The following is a 19,307-nucleotide window of genomic DNA, read 5'->3' as shown; positions in this document are numbered from 1 at the left end:
TGAAACATTTTAACAGAAATTCAGCAGTGCTGCTGAGTAGACTAGCTCTTCAATTTTAGAGTTTTATTCTTCAAAGCTGGCTCCGACCTCTCTCTAAGGGGTGTTAAGATCGTTTTACCACGTCTTGGTGAAGTTGTTCTGATTGTAAACCTGCGTTATCAACACTTCATACACGACTGTTTGGGTTAAAGGGTATATACTTCAATGCAAGGAGTATTACAAACAAAGCAGATGAGCTAAGGGCTCAGAGACACATGGCCACATGACATCATTGCTATAACGGAAACCTGGCTTAAAGAGGGGGATAATTGGCAGCTCAGTATCCCTCGATATAGAGTTTTCAGGCAGGATAGAGTGGGTGATTTCAAAAAAAGGAGGGGGGTAACATTATTGGTTAAAGAATCAATTACAGTTGTGGGAGGGGATGATATGCTAAATGGATCATCAAACGAGGCCATATGGGTTGAGCGAAGAAATAAAAAAGGGGCAGTCACACTACTAGGAGTGTACTATAGACCTCCGAATAGCGAAAGGGAGATAGAAGAACAGATATGTAGGCAAATTTCTGAGTGCAAAAATAAGAGGGCAATAATAGTAGGTGACTTCAACTGCCCTAACATTAACTGGGATTCAAACAGTGTGAGGGGCACAGAGGGCGCAAAATTCTTGATCGGTGTCCAGTAGAACTTTTTTAGCCAGTACGTGACAAGCCCAACAAGAGGGGATGCAATTCTAGATTTAGTCCTGGGAAATGAAGATGGGCAAGTGGATGAAGTGACAGTGGGTGACCATATTGGGGATAATGACCACAATTTAGTTAGTTTTGGCATTATTATGGAAAAGGACAGAGTAAAGGTTTTAAATTGGGGGAAGGCAAATTTTACAGAACGAAGAGGTGATTTGGCAGAAGTGGAATGGACACCACTACTTGAGGAGAAATCAGTGGCAAGCCAGTGGGAGGCACTAAAAAGTGAAATTCTACAGGTACAATGCAGGCACGTCCCCTCAAAGAAAAAGGGTGGCACTGCCAAATCTAGAGCCTCCTGGTTGTCCAGATGTATATGGGGCAAGATAAAGCAGAAAAAGAAAGCTTATGACTGTCACAGAAAACTAAATACTGCAGAAAGCCGAGAGGAGTATAGAAAGTACAGGGATGACGTTAAAAAAAGGAAATAAGGAAAGCAAAGAGAGGGCATGACAAAATATTAGCTAGTAAGATTAAAGAAAACCCAAAGATGTTTTATCAGTACATTAAGAACAAGAGGATAGCTAAGGAAAAGGTTGGACCTATCAGGGATGATAAGGGTAACTTGTGTGCAGAAGCAGAGGATGTGGGTAGGGTTTTAAATGAATATTTTGTCTCCATTCACAAAGGAAAGGGATGATCCGGACATGTGGTTGATTCTTAATTTCCCTCTGACAGCAATGTGGTTGATTCTTAATTGCCCTCTGAAATGGCCAAGCAAGCCACTCAGTTGTAAAATCTCGCTACGAAAAGTCAAAATAAGAATAAAACCGGACGGACCACCCGGCATCGGACCACTAGGCACCGGACACGACAATGGCAAAAAAACACCAAGCCCAGTCGACCCTGCAAGGTCCTCCTTACTAACATCTGGGGACTTGTGCCAAAATTGGGAGAGCTGACCCACAGACGAGTCAAGCAACAGCCTGACATAGCCATACTTACAGAATCATACCTTTCAGCCAACGTCCCAGACTCTTCCATCACCATCCCTGGGTATGTCCTGTCCCACCGGCAGGACAGACCCACCAGAGGTGGCGGTACAGTGATATACAGTCAGGAGGGAGTGGCCCTGGGAGTCCTCAACATTGACTCTGGACCCCATGAAATCTCATGGCATCAGGTCAAACATGGGCAAGGAAACCTCCTGCTGATTACCACCGACCATCCTCCCTCAGCTGATGAATCAGCCCTCCTCCATGTTGAGCACCACTTGGAGGAAGCACTGAGGGTAGCCAAGGGCACAGAATGTACTCTGGGTGGGGGACTTCAATGTCCATCACCAAGAGTGGCTCGGTAGCACCACTACTGACCGAGTTGGCCGAGTCCTGAAGGACATAGCTGCTAGACTGGGCCTGCGGCAGGTGGTGAGCGAACCAACACGAGGGAAAAACTTACTTGACCCCGTCCTCACCAATCTACCTGTCGCAAATGCATCTGTCCATGACAGTATTGGTAGGAGTGACCACCGCACAGTCCTCGTGGAGATGAAGTCCCGTCTTCGAACTGAGGACACCATCCAACGTGTTGTGTGGCACTACCACCGTGCTAAATGGGATCGATTCAGAACAAATCTGGCAGCTCAAAACTGGGCATCCATGAGGCGCTGTGGGCCATCAGCAGCAGCAGAATTGTATTCCAGCACAATCTGTAACCTCATGGCCCGGCATATTCCTCACTCTACCATTACCAACAAGCCAGGGGATCAACCCTGGTTGAATGAGGAGTGCCAACCTGGTGAAGCTACAACTCAGGACTACATGCATGCGAAACAGCGGAAGTAACATGCTATGGACAGAGCTAAGCGATTCCACAACCAACGGATCAGATCAAAGCTCTGCGGTCCTGCCACATCCAGTCGTGAATGGTGGTGGACAATTAAACAACTAACGGGAGGAGGAGGCTCTGCAAACATCCCCATCCTCAATGATGGCGGAGTCCAGCACGTGAGTGCAAAAGACAAGGCTGATGCGTTTGCAACCATCTTCAGCCAGAAGTGCCGAGTGGATGATCCATCTCGGCCTCCTCCTGCTATCCCCACCACCACGGAAGCCAGTCTTCGGCCAATTCAATTCACTCCACGTGATATCAAGAAACGGCTGAGTGCACTGGATACAGCAAAGGCTATGGGCCCCGACAACATCCCAGCTGTGGTGCTGAAGACTTGTGCTCCAGAACGAGCTGCGCCTCTAGCTAAGCTGTTCCAGTACAGCTACAACACTGGCATCTACCCGACAATGTGGAAAATTGCCCAGGTATGTCCTGTCCACAAAAAGCAGGACAAATCCAATCCGGCCAATTACCGCCCCATCAGTCTACTCTCAATCATCAGCAAAGTGATGGAAGGTGTCGTCGACAGTGCTATCAAGCGGCACTTACTCACCAATAACCTGCTCACCGATGCTCAGTTTGGGTTCCGCCAGGACCACTCGGCTCCAGACCTCATTACAGCCTTGGTCCAAACATGGAGAAAAGAGCTGAATTCCAGAGGTGAGGTGAGAGTGACTGCCCTTGACATCAAGGCAGCATTTGACCGAGTGTGGCACCAAGGAGCCCTAGTAAAATTGAAGTCAATGGGAATCAGGGGGAAAACTCTCCAGTGGCTGGAGTCATACCTAGCACAAAGGAAGATGGTAGTGGTTGTTGGAGGCCAATCATCTCAGCCCCAGGGCATTGCTGCAGGAGTTCCTCAGGGCAGTGTCCTCGGCGCAACCATCTTCAGCTGCTTCATCAATGACCTTCCCTCCATCATAAGGTCAGAAATGGGGATGTTAGCTGATGACTGCACAGTGTTCAGTTCCATTCGCAACCCCTCAGATAATGAAGCAGTCCGAGCCCGCATGCAGCAAGACCTGGACAACATCCAGGCTTGGGCTCATAAGTGGCAAGTAACATTCGCGCCAGACAAGTGCCAGGCAATGACCATCTCCAACAAGAGAGAGTCTAACCACCTCCCCTTGACATTCAATGGCATTACCATCGCCGAATCCCCCACCATCAATATCCAGGGGTCACCAATGACCAGAAACTTAACTGGACCAGCCATATAAATACTGTGGCTACGAGAGCAGGTCAGAGGCTGGGTATTCTGCGGCGAGTGACTCACCTCCTGACTCCCCAAAGCCTTTCCACCATCTACAAGGCACAAGTCAGGAGTGTGATGGAATACTCTCCACTTGCTTGGATGAGTGCAGCTCCAACAACACTCAAGAAGCTCGACACCATCCAAGATAAAGCAGCCCGCTTGATTGGCACCCCATCCACCACCCTGAACATTCACTCCCTTCACCACCGGCGCACTGTGGCTGCAGTGTGTACCATCCACAGGATGCACTGCAGCAACTCGCCAAGGCTTCTTCGACAGCACCTCCCAAACCCGCGACCTCTACCACCTAGAAGGACAAGAGCAGCAGGCACATGGGAACAACACCACCTGCACTTTCCCCTCCAAGTCACACACCATCCCGGCTTGGAAATATATCGCCGTTCCTTCATCGTCGCTGGGTCAAAATCCTGGAACTCCCTTCCTAACAGCAGTGTGGGAGAACCGTCACCACACGGACTGCAGCGGTTCAAGGCAGCGGCTCACCGCCACCTTCTCAAGGGCAATTAGGGATGGGCAATAAATGCTGGCCTCGCCAGCGACGCCCACATCCTGTGAACGAGCAAAAAAAAACATAGTAGTTAAAGAGGAGTGGTGTGAAATGTTGGATAAGGTAAACATAACGAGAGAGGAAGTACTCGAGGGACTGGAATCCTTGAAAGTTGATAAGTCACCAGGGCCAGATGGATAGTTTCCTAGGCTATTGAAGGAAGCCAGGGAAGAAATAGCGGATGCTCTGAGGATCATTTTCCAATCCTCACTAGATACAGGGGAGGGACTGGAAGACTGCAAACGTAGTACCATTGTTTAAAAAGGGTACGAGGGAAAGGCCGAACAATTATAGGCCGGTCAGTCTTAACCTCGGTGGTGGGCAAACTATTAGAATCAATACTGAGAGATAGGATAAACTGTCACTTGGAAAGGCATGGTTTAATCAGGGATAGTCAACATGGATTTGTTCAGGGAAGGTAATGCCTTACAAATCTGATTAATCCTCCTCGTCACTTCCTCAAAGAATTCAATGAGGGTCGTGCAGTACATGTTGTCTACATGGATTTTAGTAAGGCATTTGACAAGGTCCCACATGGCAGACTGGTCAGAAAGGTAAAAGCCCATGGGATACAGGGAAATGTGGCGAATTGGATCCAAAATTGGCTCAGTAACAGGAAATAAAGGGTAAAAGTCGATGGATGTCTTTGTGAATGGAAATTCGTTTCCAGTGGTGTGCCACAGGGCTCAGTGTTGGGTGCCTTGCTGATTGTGGTATATATTAATGATTTGGACTTGAATGTAGGGGGCATGATTGGCAAATTTGCAGATGACACAAAAATTGGCTGTGTCGTTGATGGTGAAGAAGGATAGCTGTAGACTCCATGAAGATATCAATGGGTTGGTGGAGTGGGCGGAAAAGTGACAAATGGAGTTCAACCTGGAGAAGTGTGAGGTAATGCACTTAGGGAGGGCAAACAGTAAAAGGGAATACGCAGTAAACGGGAATATATTGAGAGGGGTAGAGGAAGTGGGAGACCTTGGAATGCATGTGCACAGGTCCCGGAAAGTGGCAGTGCAGGTAGATAAGGTCGTGAAGAAGGCATAAGGAATGCTCTCCGTTATTAGCCGAGGTATAGAATACAAAAGCAGGGATGTAATGATGGAACTGTATAAAATGCTGGTAAGGCCACAGCTGGAGTATTGTGCGCAGTTCTGGTCACCACATTACAGGAAGGAGGTAATTGCTCTGGAGAGAGTGCAGAGAAGATTTACAAGAATGTTGCCAGGGCTTGAAAATTGCAGCTACGAGGAGAGATTGGATAGTCTGGGGTTGTTTTCCTTGGAGCAGAGGAGGCTGAGGGGAGACTTCATTTTGTACACCTCAATCATGAGGGGCCCAGATAGAGTAGACAGGAAGTACCTGTTTCCCCAAGCGGAGAGTTCAAGAACTAGAGGACATAGATTTAAGCTGATTGGCGGAAGGATTAGAGGGGACGTGAGGAAAAACTTTTTTACCCAGAGGGTGGTGGGTGTATGGAATTCGCTGCCCGAATTGGTGGTAGAGGCAGGGACCCTCAACTCTTTTCTTAAAAAGCACCTGGACCTGCACCTAAAGTGCTGTAAGCTGCAGGGCTATGGACCAGGTGCTGGAAGGTGGGATTAGAATGGGCACCTGGTTGTTCTTCGAGCCGGCGCGGACACGATGGGCTGAATGGCCCCCTTTTGTGCTGTATCTTTTCTATGGTTTTATGGACTGCATTTGGGATCCAGCTTTGAAGTAATCATATGACACCTGTAGCATATCTCGTGAAGTAGCCGGAGCTACAGTTTTGAACTAAATGTGACATTTTAGTCTCACGTTAAACGTTGAGAGGCATAAACTTAACCAAGGGAATGAGTTCAGTGCTTGTGCACAGTGGCTCCACTTGATATGTAACCATTTCCCTCAGTAATTTAATTTGCAGCTGTTATACTTGAATGAGCCAACATACTCTGATGAGGCCAATGGGTTACTCTTACCTATACAATATATTCATTTCTGGCTACGTGTAATTAGGAGTGATGCGTATTGTAATATTTCTCTGCAGCTGGCAGTCCATGTATCGTTGTGGCCTTCTGCCACCTCGACAGTGCTTCAAATGTCCAGCAGACACTGCTGGTAGTTTGAGAGATTTCATGCACTGTGAACAGTTCGGTTTGCACTTTGAATTCAATAAACCAGCAGCTGTGAAAATCTTGCTGATGTGACGTTAAAGCCAAGCAGTCTGCCAACAAGTTGGCTGTGTCTAATAACCTTTTTCTGAGATTTTATCTTTTTGTTGGAATGAATTTATTTGTAAAAGAAACAAATCGGCACTTACTGGGGGGCGGGGGGGGGGGGGGTCATGAGATTCTCATGGTGAATGCACTGATCGTATTGTCTTTATTTATTTCAGAAGTTCCTTAATTGTCAAACAGAATATTGTTAATACTGAGAGAATTTCTTTTATCGACAGACCAGTGCACCTAATGATGTGTGTACAACAACAACTTGCATTTATATATCGCCTTTAACGTAGTAAAATGTCCCAAGTCGCTTCACGGGAGCGATTATCAAACAAAATTTGACACCGAGCCACATAAGTAGTTATTAAGACAGGTGATCAAAACCTTGGTCAAAGAGATGGGTTTTAAGGAGCGTCTTAAAGGAGGAGAGCGAATTAGGTAGGCAGAGAGATTTAGGGAAGGAATTCCAGAGCTTAGGGCCTAGGCAGCTGAAGGCACGACCGCCAATGGTGGAGTGATTAAAATTGGGGATGCGCAAGAGGCAAGAATTGGAGAAGCGCAGAGATCTTGGAGGGTTGTAGGGCTGGACAAGTTTACAGAGATAGGGAGGGGCGAGGCCATGGAGGGATTTGAAAATAAGGATGAGAATTTTAAAATCGAGGCATTGCCGGACCGGGAGCCAGTGTAGGCCAATGAGCACAGGGTGATGGGTGAATGGGACTTAGTGCGAGTTAGGATACGGGCAGTAGAGTTTTGAATGAGCTCAAGTTTATGGAGGGTGGAAGATGGGAGGCTGGCCAGGAGAGCATTGGAATAGTCAAGTCTAGTGGTAACAAAGGTATGAATTGAAGGTTTCAGCAACAGATGAGCAGAAATTCAACTGACAGAATTATAAATAAATTGTCAGTGATAAACATTCATGTTGAGTTCAAGTATCATCTAGCAAAGCATCTATAAATAAGAACTAAACCTCGTCCTGCTGTCTGTTAGAATATTCTCATCTTCTGATTTCTTAAAATTACAATAAATTAACTGAATGAAATATGCACGATGGGTGCTGAGCAGTGCAAATTATGAGATAAGCAGTGTGGTTAATGGGATTGATGATAGTAGGAATGAACAGTAAAATTAATGGGATGGACGGGATGGGACTAAATAATGGGGTTTATGAGATTATGGTTTATGAATTGGTGGGGGTGGTAATGCTGAGTGAGTGAGACTGGAGAAACAGAACTGTGGTGAGAAATGGTGCTCTAAGTGTATGCGCGGCTGATCACCAACGAATCCTTTTGATTCGTTGTGTAAGGATTGATTGGGAGTAAAATAACCAGTGGGGTATCTGTGTAAAGACTTGGCAAGTGCCTGGAAAAAATCTAGAAGCAGCGTGAAGGGCTACCTGGCCAATATCCCTCAACCAACATCACTTTTTTAAAAAGAAACCCAGATTACCTGGTCATTTATCTTATTGCTGTTTGTGGGAGTTTGCTGTGGAAAATTGACTGCCGTGTTACCCTACATTACTACAATGACTATACTTCAAAAGTACTTCATTGGCTTTGGGATGTCTTGAGGCCGTGAAAGGCGCTATATAATGCGAGTTCGTTCTTTCTTTCAGTAGTTTATTCAAATATACCATTGACTATTCCACATACAAATATCTGAATCTATACATCATGCAAGCTGGACAGGATCCCCATCATGCACAGAAAGAAACTACATTTCTGTTTGTGGAAATCCAAACATGATTAATAAGTACCCATTAATCAATGAAATAAAGTACTGTTTGGTCTTTCATTTAAAAGTCCAGTAGCAAATTCACAAGTTTAATGCTGCCCTTTTGCAATCCACTTGGATGTTCATGATGGTGGTTCCTTTGATCCTGTGGAAAAATGGATGTGTCCATTTTGAACACCTCCCCACAATAGTGCAGGTGAGATTGGGAACTCAGTTTGTGAGTCCTTGCAGACACAAACTTGCCATAGCTTGGTGCTGCAACACAATGGAGCTTCACTACACTGTGGGAAACATGGAGATGGCAAAAATGCTGAACAAATATTTTGTTTCAGTCTTTACGGTAGAGGACACTAAGAATATTCCAACACTGGACAAACAGGGGGCTCTTGGGGGGAGGAGCTAAATACGATTAAAATCACTAAGGAATTGGTACTCAGTAAATTAATGGGACTCAAGGCGGATAAATCCCCTGGACCTGATGGCTTACATCCGAGGGTCTTGAGGGAAGTGGCAGTGAGGATTGTGGATGCTTTGGTAAAAATTTTCCAAAATTCTCTGGACTCAGCAAAGGTCCCGGCAGATTGGAAAACTGCTAATGTAACACCCTTATTTAAAAAGGGTAGTAGGCAGAAGGCTGGAAATTATAGACCAGTTAGCCTAACATCTGTGGTGGATAAAATTTTGGAGTCTATTATTAAGGAGACAGTAGCGGAACATTTGGATAAACATAATTTAATAGGACAAAGTCAGCATGGCTTTACGAAGGGGAAGTCATGTCTGACAAATTTGCTCGAGTTCTTTGAGGACATAACGTACAGGGTGGATAAAGGGGAACCAGTGGACGTAGTGTATTTAGACTTCCAGAAGGCATTCGACAAGGTGCCACATGAAAGATTATTGCTCAAGATAAAGAATCACTGGATTGGGGGTAATATTCTGGCATGGGTGGAGGATTGGTTATCTAACAGGAAGCAGAGAGTTGGGATAAATGGTTCATTCTCAGACTGGCAACCTGTAGCCAGTGGTGTTCCGCAGGGGTCGGTGCTGGGTCCCCAACTCTTTACAATCTATATTAACGATTTGGAGGAGGGGACCGAGTGTAACATATCAAAGTTTGCAGATGATACAAAGATGGGAGGGAAAGTAGAGAGTGAGGAGGACATAAAAAATCTATAAGGGGATATAGACAGGCTGGGTGAGTGGGCGGAGATTTGGCAGATGCAATACAATATTAGAAAATGTGAGGTTATGCACTTTGGCAGGAAAAATCAGAGAGCAAGTTATTATCTTAATGGCGAGAAACTGGAAAGTACTGCAGTACAAAGGGATCTGGGGGTCCGAGTGCAAGAAAATCAAAAAGTTAGTTTGCAGGTGCAGCAGGTGATCAAGAAGGCCAACGGAATGTTGGCTTTTTTTGCAAGGGGGATAGAATATAAAAACAGGGAGGTATTGCTGCAGTTATATAAGGTATTGGTGAGACCGCACCTGGAATACTGCATACAGTTTTGGTCTCCATACTTAAGAAAAGACATACTTGCTCTCGAGGCAGTACAAAGAAGGTTCACTCGGTTAATCCCGGGGATGAGGGGGTGGACATATGAGGAGAGGTTGAGTAGATTGGGACTCTACTCATTGGAGTTCAGAAGAATGAGAGGCGATCTTATTGAAACATATAAGACTGTGAAGGGGCTTGATCGGGTGGATGCGGTAAGGATGTTCCCAAGGATGGGTGAGACTAGAACTGGGGGGCATAATCTTAGAATAAGGGGCTGCTCTTTCAAAACTGAGATGAGGAGAAACTTCTTCACTCAGAGGGTGGTGGGTCTGTGGAATTTGCTGCCCCAGGAAGCTGTGGAAGCTACATCATTAAATAAATTTAAAACAGAAATCGACAGTTTCCTAGAAGTAAAGGGAATTAGGGGTTACGGGGAGCGGGCAGGAAATTGGACATGAATTTTGGTTTGAGGTTAGGATCAGATCAGCCATGATCTTATTGAGCGGCGGAGCAGGCTCGAGGGGCCGATTGGCCTACTCCTGCTCCTATTTATTATGTTCTTATGTTCTTATACACCACACTCCTGTGCTGCTTCTAGCATTTTATAACTTAGCAAAATCTTTTGCATTTAGTTGAGAGCGTTCTTCAAAATAATGCTCCAGTTGTATTGTGGGACCAGAGTTTAAACAACAGCTTAGTATATGCAGTGTGCATATCTGCACATGTTTGATACGTTAGCATAGTGGTTATGGTACTAGGCTAGCAATCTAGAGTTTGAGTCAAATCCCACCATGGCAAATTGGGAATTTGAATTCAGTAAATCTGGTGATTTGTGGACTAGCACCAAGTGAAATAACAATGGAAGCTGCTGGATTGTCACTGGGTCAAAATCCTGGAACTGCCTACCAAACAGGCTCCTTCACTAAACGGACTGCAGTGGTTCAAGAAGAAGGCTCACCACCACCACCTTGAGGGCAATTAAGGATGGGAAATAAATGCGGCCTTGTCAACATTGTCCACGTCCCACTGATTTCTAATGATCTGTCCAATTAGTATAACACAAAATCTTGATTCACCTAGGCTGAATTGAGACTGGGAGCCACACTTCTGGGTTTACCTGCAGATCCGGCAAGTGGGCTTGGCAGCAAAGACATGTATTTTCGTTAGCAGGTTATCAGGCTTCCAATTATCTGCTCATTGCTTTTGTGTCTTGTCAGTGTATCGAGAAGGATTACTTATTTGCTTGACCACATCTTTTCTATGAGTTCTTGGTACCTGTATTGCTCGTCCCACGCTCAACACAATTGAATACAGATCAATTTGTGTTGGATTTGGTTTTCTGTTGGGTTGTTCCAGTGCTGCCACCTGGGTTTTGAACTGTACTTTGCTGAAATGTGTATCAGAACAGCACCATATTCAGAGAATGTTCTTCCATGTTAAATGGTACTTGGTCTCATGTGAAAAAATACTATTTTCTCCCTTTCTCAATTTTTCTCCTCTCCTTTTAGGCACTCATTCACTCTGTTTGTTAAGGACAGTGGAGAGTAAGGGGTGATTAGATAGGGGTGTTTAAAATTATGACGGGCTGGGACAGATTAGATGGAAACAGACTGTTTCTGGTGATTGAGGGATTTAGGATGAGGGGATATAGAAAGAAGATTCAATGTAAGAGAATTAGGGAGCGAGCAGAAGTAAATTTTTTTTACACAGGGTTGTGAGGCTGTGCAATGCATACTGACTGGAGTTAGTGATTGAAGCAGAGACCATGTCAACACTTAAGAATTGGTAAGACAGGTGGTTGAAGGAAAGGTATGATAAAGGGATATGGGATTAGCAATACTGCTCATGTCGAGGATAAACATCAACATGGACTGATTGGGCTGAACAGTCTGTTTCAATGTTGTCATTTCTATGTAAATCTGTGTAATTCACACTTGGGACACAGGTGGTTACAGTCCTATGGTATCTCATCCCAGTGGCCATTCTTCATGTGTAAGATTAGACAGAGTATACACATCCAATTTGATTGTGACTGGTGTTGGAACTGAGCCCAAACCTTTTCTCACCTCATGGGACAATTTCCTCCGCTCACTATTTGTAGTTAAATTGTGAGCCCATTCTTCATTTTTTAAAAAACATGTTTATATTTTGCTGCAAACACCGCACAGAGGAAAGCTCCCTCTCCTCACCCCTATCCATACAACCCACTTTATAAACAGCAGTCTGTAGATACTGATGAGATGTGGGAACCCTGGCAATTTATTATTTTCCTCATCCCGAGGTCGAGAGTATGGAAGACAGTTATGTGGTGCTTTCTATCGCCAAACAGTTCAGGTTGGTGTTTATCCTCTACATGAGCATTAGTCCTAATCTCATGTTCCCATCCTGTTCCCATATCCTTTATCACACCTTTCCTTCAACCATCTATCTAGCCTATTCTTTAATGTTGAGGTCTCTTCTATTACTAAGTGCATTCCACAGCCTCACAACCCTGTGTGTAAAAAAAGAAGAAAAAAGTTTCTTGTCCTCTCCCCACACACTACCTGGCTGCATCTGCAGTGTCAGCACAGACCAGACTTCCCTGATCTAAGTGGCTCAGTGCTGTACTACGCAATGCATTAGCCCACTGACCTGTTTGGGGGAGCCCTATCACAAAACCCTATGAATACTTGTGCTGATGGGATGAATCACATGGAAAAATATTTCTGGGCCATGATCTTGAGCACTGCCTACTGGGAATAAAGTCCATATTCAGTGCCAAAGATGCCCAGTTTATTCCATTGTTTGCAAAATGAGCAGACATTTATTGTACAATGTACTTATTGGAATAGTTACCTACCTTATCTGGAAAAATGTGTCTTTTATTCATTCTTGGGATGTGGGCGTCACTGGCAAGGCTGGCATTTATTGCCCATCCCTAGTTGCCCAGTGGTTTGATACAACTGAGTGGCTTGCTAGGCTACTTCAGAGGGCAGTTAAGAGTCAACCACATTGGCATGGGCCTGGAGTCACACATCGGCCAGACTGGGTAAGGACGGCAGGTTTCCTTCCCTAAAGGATGTTAGTGAACCAGTTTGGTTTTAAACGACAATCCAACAGCTTCATAGTCACTTCTACTGGTACCAGCTTTTTTATTTCCAGACTTTTACTTTATTAAACTTCTATGGTGGGATTTGAAGTTTGCCAGCACTACTTAAGCACATAGATGATGATTAACTGTAATGTGAGACTCTGCTAGAATGTTTAACCTTATTTTTGTCTGATTTTGAGTACTGTTAACTCAGACTTCAAGATACAAATGTTTTATTTTTATTAATGTTTGAGAAATATTCTATTGACCTGTTTTCATATTTCCCTCCTACATCTGTCTTTATTATGAGTACCCAGAACAGCTGTTTAATGAGACTACGACATTTATGTCCATGACACAGTGATCAGTGACATGTTGTGCTTTAATTGCTGCATTTCAGAGCTCTGTGAAGGTGAATCAAGTTAGCTTGGATGAAAGTGGAGAGCATATTGGGATTTGTTCAGAAGATGGCAAGGTAGGAGTTTTAATAGCTTACTTTCTACAGCTGCATTTTCTGTGTTTCCCTGCTGATTTTTCTGTTTTCCCGTGTTTCCCTGCTGCTTTTTCTGTGTGTGATGTTTCCACACTGCTTTTTCAGTTTTCCTGTTTCCCTGCTGCTTTCCTGTACTTTTCCCCACAAGTACAAACTTGACAATAAATAGAATAGAGATAAGGAAATGGTTTCATTTCCTAGTGTGTTCTCACTTCTTTGTATGCATGCATGTATGTATTCAGGAAAATGTTGATCCATGGACATGTTATAAGATTTAACGAGCTCTCCCACTGAACTATTTGGGAGAAAGAAATGATTCATTCTTAAACTATACTCAGTAAGTAGTTGTTGATCAGGAAACCATTAACTTGCAATCTATGGTGCCAGCATATTTTTAGTGTAGTATTGGATTTTTTTTTTATTCAAAGCTCAGGAGTTGTTCTCAGCAACTACTGTAAAATGCAATGTACTGATCATACTGCTGCAAGAAAACCAGGGTTTAGGGAGCAACAAACTATGCAAAATTAGCATACCAATACTTTAATATGCGAATAGGGAAATTTTCCTGGCTGCCACTTTAAGGCAAGCATTAAAGCGTTTATTTTAAATATCATAGAATTTTACCCTGTTTGCAACTCACCCGTCAATAGCAGATAAAATAATGGGATCTATTCAGGCCGATGTGCTGTCGGCGTACCTACGTAGTGATAACTTAAGGGACAGACAGCGTGAATTTAAAAATGAGAAGATCCAGCCAGACAAATCACCTTGACTTCTTTTGAAGTCCCGCACGCGCACACATACGCACCTGTATGAGTTTTGTATTATCCATGTATATTTTGAATTTTTCCCTCACAAAAGTAGGTCAACGGGAAAGCAGGGTTGAGGTCACAATCAGATCAGCCATGATCTTATCAAATGGCAGAGCACGCTCGAGGGGCCGAATGGCCTACTCCTGCTCTTAATTCGTATGTGCCTTGAAGGCATTTCTTTTCCTGCAGAAGCTTTTTATTAAACACCTTGTAGTTTCTTGCTGTGTGTTTAGACACAATTAAAAGAGCCTGATAACAAGTGGAGAGACACCCGAGGCATGAAAGAGTACAGAAACAAAACCAGAAAATGCTGGCAACATTCAGCAGGTTATGCAGCATTTATTGGAAGAACAGACAAATTAATGTTTCCGGTGTGGACCCTCCATCACAACTGGCAGTTCACATCTGAAACTTTAACTTGTCTATTCTTTCCACAGATGTTGCCTAAGCTGCTGAGTCTTTCCAGTTTATTCTGTTTTTCATTTTCAGCAACTGCAGTATTTTGCTTTTTGTTCACAAAGGAGTATCAGATGTACAGACTAAACCGTCATCGCACTGACTGGAGTTGTAACCCAACTATTCTTTACTTGGGAAATATCTTGCTCAAATATTTGTGCAGGTATAGATGGCTTCAGTGTAAATGTTTTATAACCTGATGGAGGGGTCTCCCATTTGTAGGCCCAAACTAAAAAGGGGAGCAACTTGGAAGAAAGAGGGTTCTGGTCTGCACCAACCTGTTGCTGAGCACTCTAGACAGGCAGTTAGCCTCTAGCACATCTTCTTGACAACATCTCTTACATGAGTACTTGGATTAAGCAGTTGGTGAGTGCTGAGCCTGATGTGCAGACTTGGACTTTTAGAACACCAAGGTTGCTAATGTCACAAGCTGTCCTGATTGGATCTTTCCACCATGCTGTTGGCAGATGTCCTATATAGCTGGTGATGAAACTCCAAGGCTTGGGATAACAGATGTTGCAAGATAATGCCTGCAAGCCAGGGATGTGAGTGCACACTTATGTATCCAGGGCCTGTTGCCTCCCTTGATTGGGTTCCAGAGAGGCAAGCTCCTGCTACTGAAGCTCTGGACCTCAACTGATGCAACAAAAATTCAATGGGGTAAGATGTGCGCCCATACGTTGGTCTGGAGAAAGGTGATAATGTCCTTGCACATTTTTTGGTGAATTGTACTGGGGAGTTCCTGGTACCTACTGTCTGACCATCAAAGGTTCAAACCTGTGCTTGTCAGTTGCCTAATGACCAGCTGGTGGGTAAGTGGGAAGGATGCCCTCGGACAGTGTTGTCCAATAAAAATTGCTGACGAGCCACAGGTGTAGCTATGGTGACATCAATTTAGCCACATGCACTAATTTCAGTAGAAAACACCTTATATACACTCTCATAATACAGATAAAAATACTTCAAGTGTATGTTTACTAAACAAATATCCACCACCATTTAGTAACCAAGGAAGTAAAGCACGTACGGCCATCAAAAAACACTCACTTTTTTATTTGTCTTACCATTTTACCAACATAAGCATGAAAAGGTTAAAGTACACATGCACACGCTATGCGAATATGAGTATTGAGATCACATGCCCAATGTCAGTGTCTATTACTCATTTTTATGTGCTAATCAGTCATGTAATTAGACACATCTGGATTCCGAATATGGCTAGTGGCAAATGTATTTGACAACACAGCCTCTATGGGGAGACGATGTGCATTCCATATTGGGCAATCACTACCTATGGATTTCTCAGTTGGTTTGAAGATCTTAAACATGGGGATGGGTTTGTGCCAGTGTCAAACACCCAGCAGGCCAAAAATAAATTGTCGGCTGAAGCAGTCTTTGAATTTGCATCAACTGTAAAAGTGTTTTCATTTCAAAGCTTTTGCTTTCTTTTGAACATTTAATATTTAGGTTGGATCCAGCTACTGCCCTGAACACTGCAACCAAAATGCTATTTTAACAGTAACATTTTACATCTGTGTGAAGGACTGCATGTAAAACATATACACCAGGTCCATCACAGCAAAAATTGCAGCAAAATTCTGAGATTATCACTAGGTAACCAGGTAAATCAACTTTCAGAAAGCTAATTACACTAGAAAGCAAGAACTTGCATTTATATAGGGGCTTTTACATCCTGAGGACATTCTATGCACTTCACAGCCATTGAATTACCACGGAAGTACGATCCGTGTTGTTTTGTAGGCAAATGCGGCAGCCGGTTTCTCATAACAAAATCCCACAAACAGCGAATGAAGTGAATCCGCTTTTGGTGGTATTAGTTAAAGGATGGATGTTGGCCAGCATACCAGGAGAACCACCTGCTCATGTTCAACTCCTGCCGTGTGATCTTTCATGTCCACCTGAACAGGAAGACAGGTCCTCTATCTGAAAGACGGTACATCTCCAACAATGCAACACTCCCTCAGTAATGCACCAAAGTGTCCCTTTTAGTTATTAGCCTACAAGCAGATATCATTTAAATGGGTTAACATCTCTGTTGAAGTAGCAGAGTTCAAATAGCTAAAGATGCAAAATCGCGCTTCCTCCTGTAAGTTTCATCTATTTCATCATCAAACTCCAATTTGTACAAGCCAAGCCTAGGTCGGAGAAGTGAAGGAAATAATCGCTATTGCAAACATTCGGAGAGAACTTGAGTATTTACTTTCCCCAAATCCTATTGCAAACAATTGCCAAACAGTGAAGTTGCACAGTATGCACAATGAGTGTTTGTAGTCTAGTCACAATTTCTGTCGAAAAACCAAACTAGTTTGTAATTTTTATAGTAATCTGTTCATTTTATTGTACCGAATGTACATTGTCAGTAGGGCAGGGATTTCTTTGCAACAGCGATCTTGGCGACTCGCTCCTTGAGTTGGACCGTTGTTCACCTGATCCTCCAGTGGTGAATTTATGCCAAAATCTGCTGGAGAACTAATTGGAATTCGCTGCAGCTTGCACAGCGGCGAATCAGAGGTGGCGCGGCCAATGTTTTGATCCTGCCGCTAACAGTGCGTCAGGCCAGATCCAATATCCTGCAACTGTTCTAATATTTTTCAATTTTCAGAGAACCCTGGTTGGACTAGTACCTCAATTCTTGATCAATGCAAACATTTATTTGTGCGGACTTTTAATTTCAGAAATCTCCGTCTGCGGGTTGGGTCATGTAACAAATCTCTATGGTCTCTTTAAGGGCAGGATTTTTTAAGTGGCCACTCGCATAAAAATGACCGACTGTGATCTGGGTTTTGCTGGGATTCATGGGGTCAGGATACGTGAATACATCTCTCAAAGGATCAAGCTACTTCCCAACTCGACAGCTTTGCATTGATTAAGGGAAAGTTCTGGATTGCTTAGATCGTTTCCCAATCATGTTCGTTACATAATAATTTGGGTCAATAGGCAAGATTTCATGTGTAGCCTGTGCCAAACTCCACAAAGACACTCAAAACCTGGGAAGTAAAACAACCCCGTCCTGAAATACCATAAATCACACCACTTTCAGTCTAAGTGGCAGCAAATTCACCAGCGCATTGATTTTAATGGGGGTGGAACTATGATAAACTTCTGTCTGTTTTGGCAAGGAGTAATTCCGAGGCAGCACAAAAGTCCCAGGAAATTATGGTGTAAATAATGGCGTTAGTCACTCACCGTAATTCCCTGGAATTTCTGCACTAGAATAATGGTGTACACTGTGGATGTAGACCATACAAGTTCTCGGCAAATTCCGGGCCAATCTTTTTCTTTTTTTTAAAAAAAAACTGTTTTTACTTTTTTACTACTTACATAATTTTATCTGAATTGTATGAATGGGGGAAGTTATGTTAAATAGCCATGATTACTGTCTTGGAGGAAGACTTTGTTTGACTCTTCTGGTTTTCCTGGACCAGGTTCTCTGTAGCTGCCTCAGCAGTTTGCATCATCTGCTTTAAATTAGAATGAAGTACTAAGCACAGGTACTAGAGCTGCTTGCAATGTGCTTCATATCTTAAAAGGTATTGCTTTGATTCAACCGGCTGCAAGCCTACTCATTGCCTTGTCATGGCCACAGAGGATAAAACGTTGATTCAAGTTTAAAGGAAGAAATGACAAGCATTTTGGAGTTTATCTGCAGACTTAAGAAAATCTAACAAATTGTACCCAATTTGCAAGAGGAATTCAAAGATTCTTTTCTTGCTGCGTAAGTATTTTAAAGACCAGGTCGTTGTAAGAAATGAGTTGGGATGATTATGGAGGGCCAGGAAAAGGCAGCTATCTTAAATGAGTTCTTTATATCAGTATTCGCAAATGAAGACTGTACAAGTTCAGAATCCATTTAATTGTGACTCAGCAATTTTGAAAGCACGTAGAGGTAAGAGAAGCATTCGTCACAAGGAATTACTTTATTTGTTCTTAGGATGTGAGCAACGCTGTCCAGCCCGCATTTATTGCCCATCCCATGTTGCCCTGAGTGCATTAAGAGTCATAACACGTAGTGTGGGACAGGAGTGACATGCCGGCTAGACCAGGTAGGGAAATGGTAGGTTCCCTTCCCTGAAGGATAATAATGAATCAGTTGGGTTTTATTGACAATCCATTCGTTTTTTTTGCTGCTGGCTCACAAATTAGCAGATTTATTGAATTCAATTTCACAAGTTGCCACAGTAGGATTTGAACTCATGACCTCTGGGTTGCTAATCTAGTACCATAACTGCTAGGCGACTCAACCTAAATGACTGCCTGCAGAACACCCAGAACAGATAATATACAGCCTAGATTCTTCAAGAAAATGTATGAGGAAATTGGTAATATTTGTTGGAACTCCATTAAAAACATGAGTTTTACCTGCAGACTGGAGGAGAGCAAGATCTGAATATTCAAAGAAGAAAGAAGACATGAACTTGTATTTCTAGACCAGTTCGCCTCATATCTATAGTGGGGAAAATGTTTGATAATTTACTGACTGCTATCAACGCTTCTCCAAAGAGTGCAAAGTCCATAAGGAGCAATCAAATGGATTTAGACAAATAGGTCATTTGGAGGTAACTAAATTAGTGGATGGGGGATATTCGGATATTTCTTTGTATATTTTTAGAAGGTTTCATGT

General features: G+C 43.5%; 1 protein-coding gene across 2 annotated transcripts in view; it reads left to right on the top strand.

Annotated features, from left to right (window-relative positions):
- vps41 (VPS41 subunit of HOPS complex) overlaps nt 1-19,307 on the top strand; it is a 181,061-nt gene that overhangs the window by 37,612 nt on the left and 124,142 nt on the right. For both annotated transcript variants that reach the window (XM_067980957.1, XM_067980963.1), the window contains exon 5: nt 13,305-13,379. In XM_067980957.1, the coding sequence (XP_067837058.1) occupies nt 13,305-13,379 (75 nt within the window). The remainder of the gene's footprint in view (nt 1-13,304; nt 13,380-19,307) is intronic.

This window comes from Heptranchias perlo, chromosome 3 (assembly GCF_035084215.1).
Source record: "Heptranchias perlo isolate sHepPer1 chromosome 3, sHepPer1.hap1, whole genome shotgun sequence".
Lineage (NCBI taxonomy): Eukaryota > Metazoa > Chordata > Chondrichthyes > Hexanchiformes > Hexanchidae > Heptranchias > Heptranchias perlo.
Note: the sequence above shows the minus strand (reverse complement) of the source record. Positions and strands in the feature narration are given on the sequence as shown.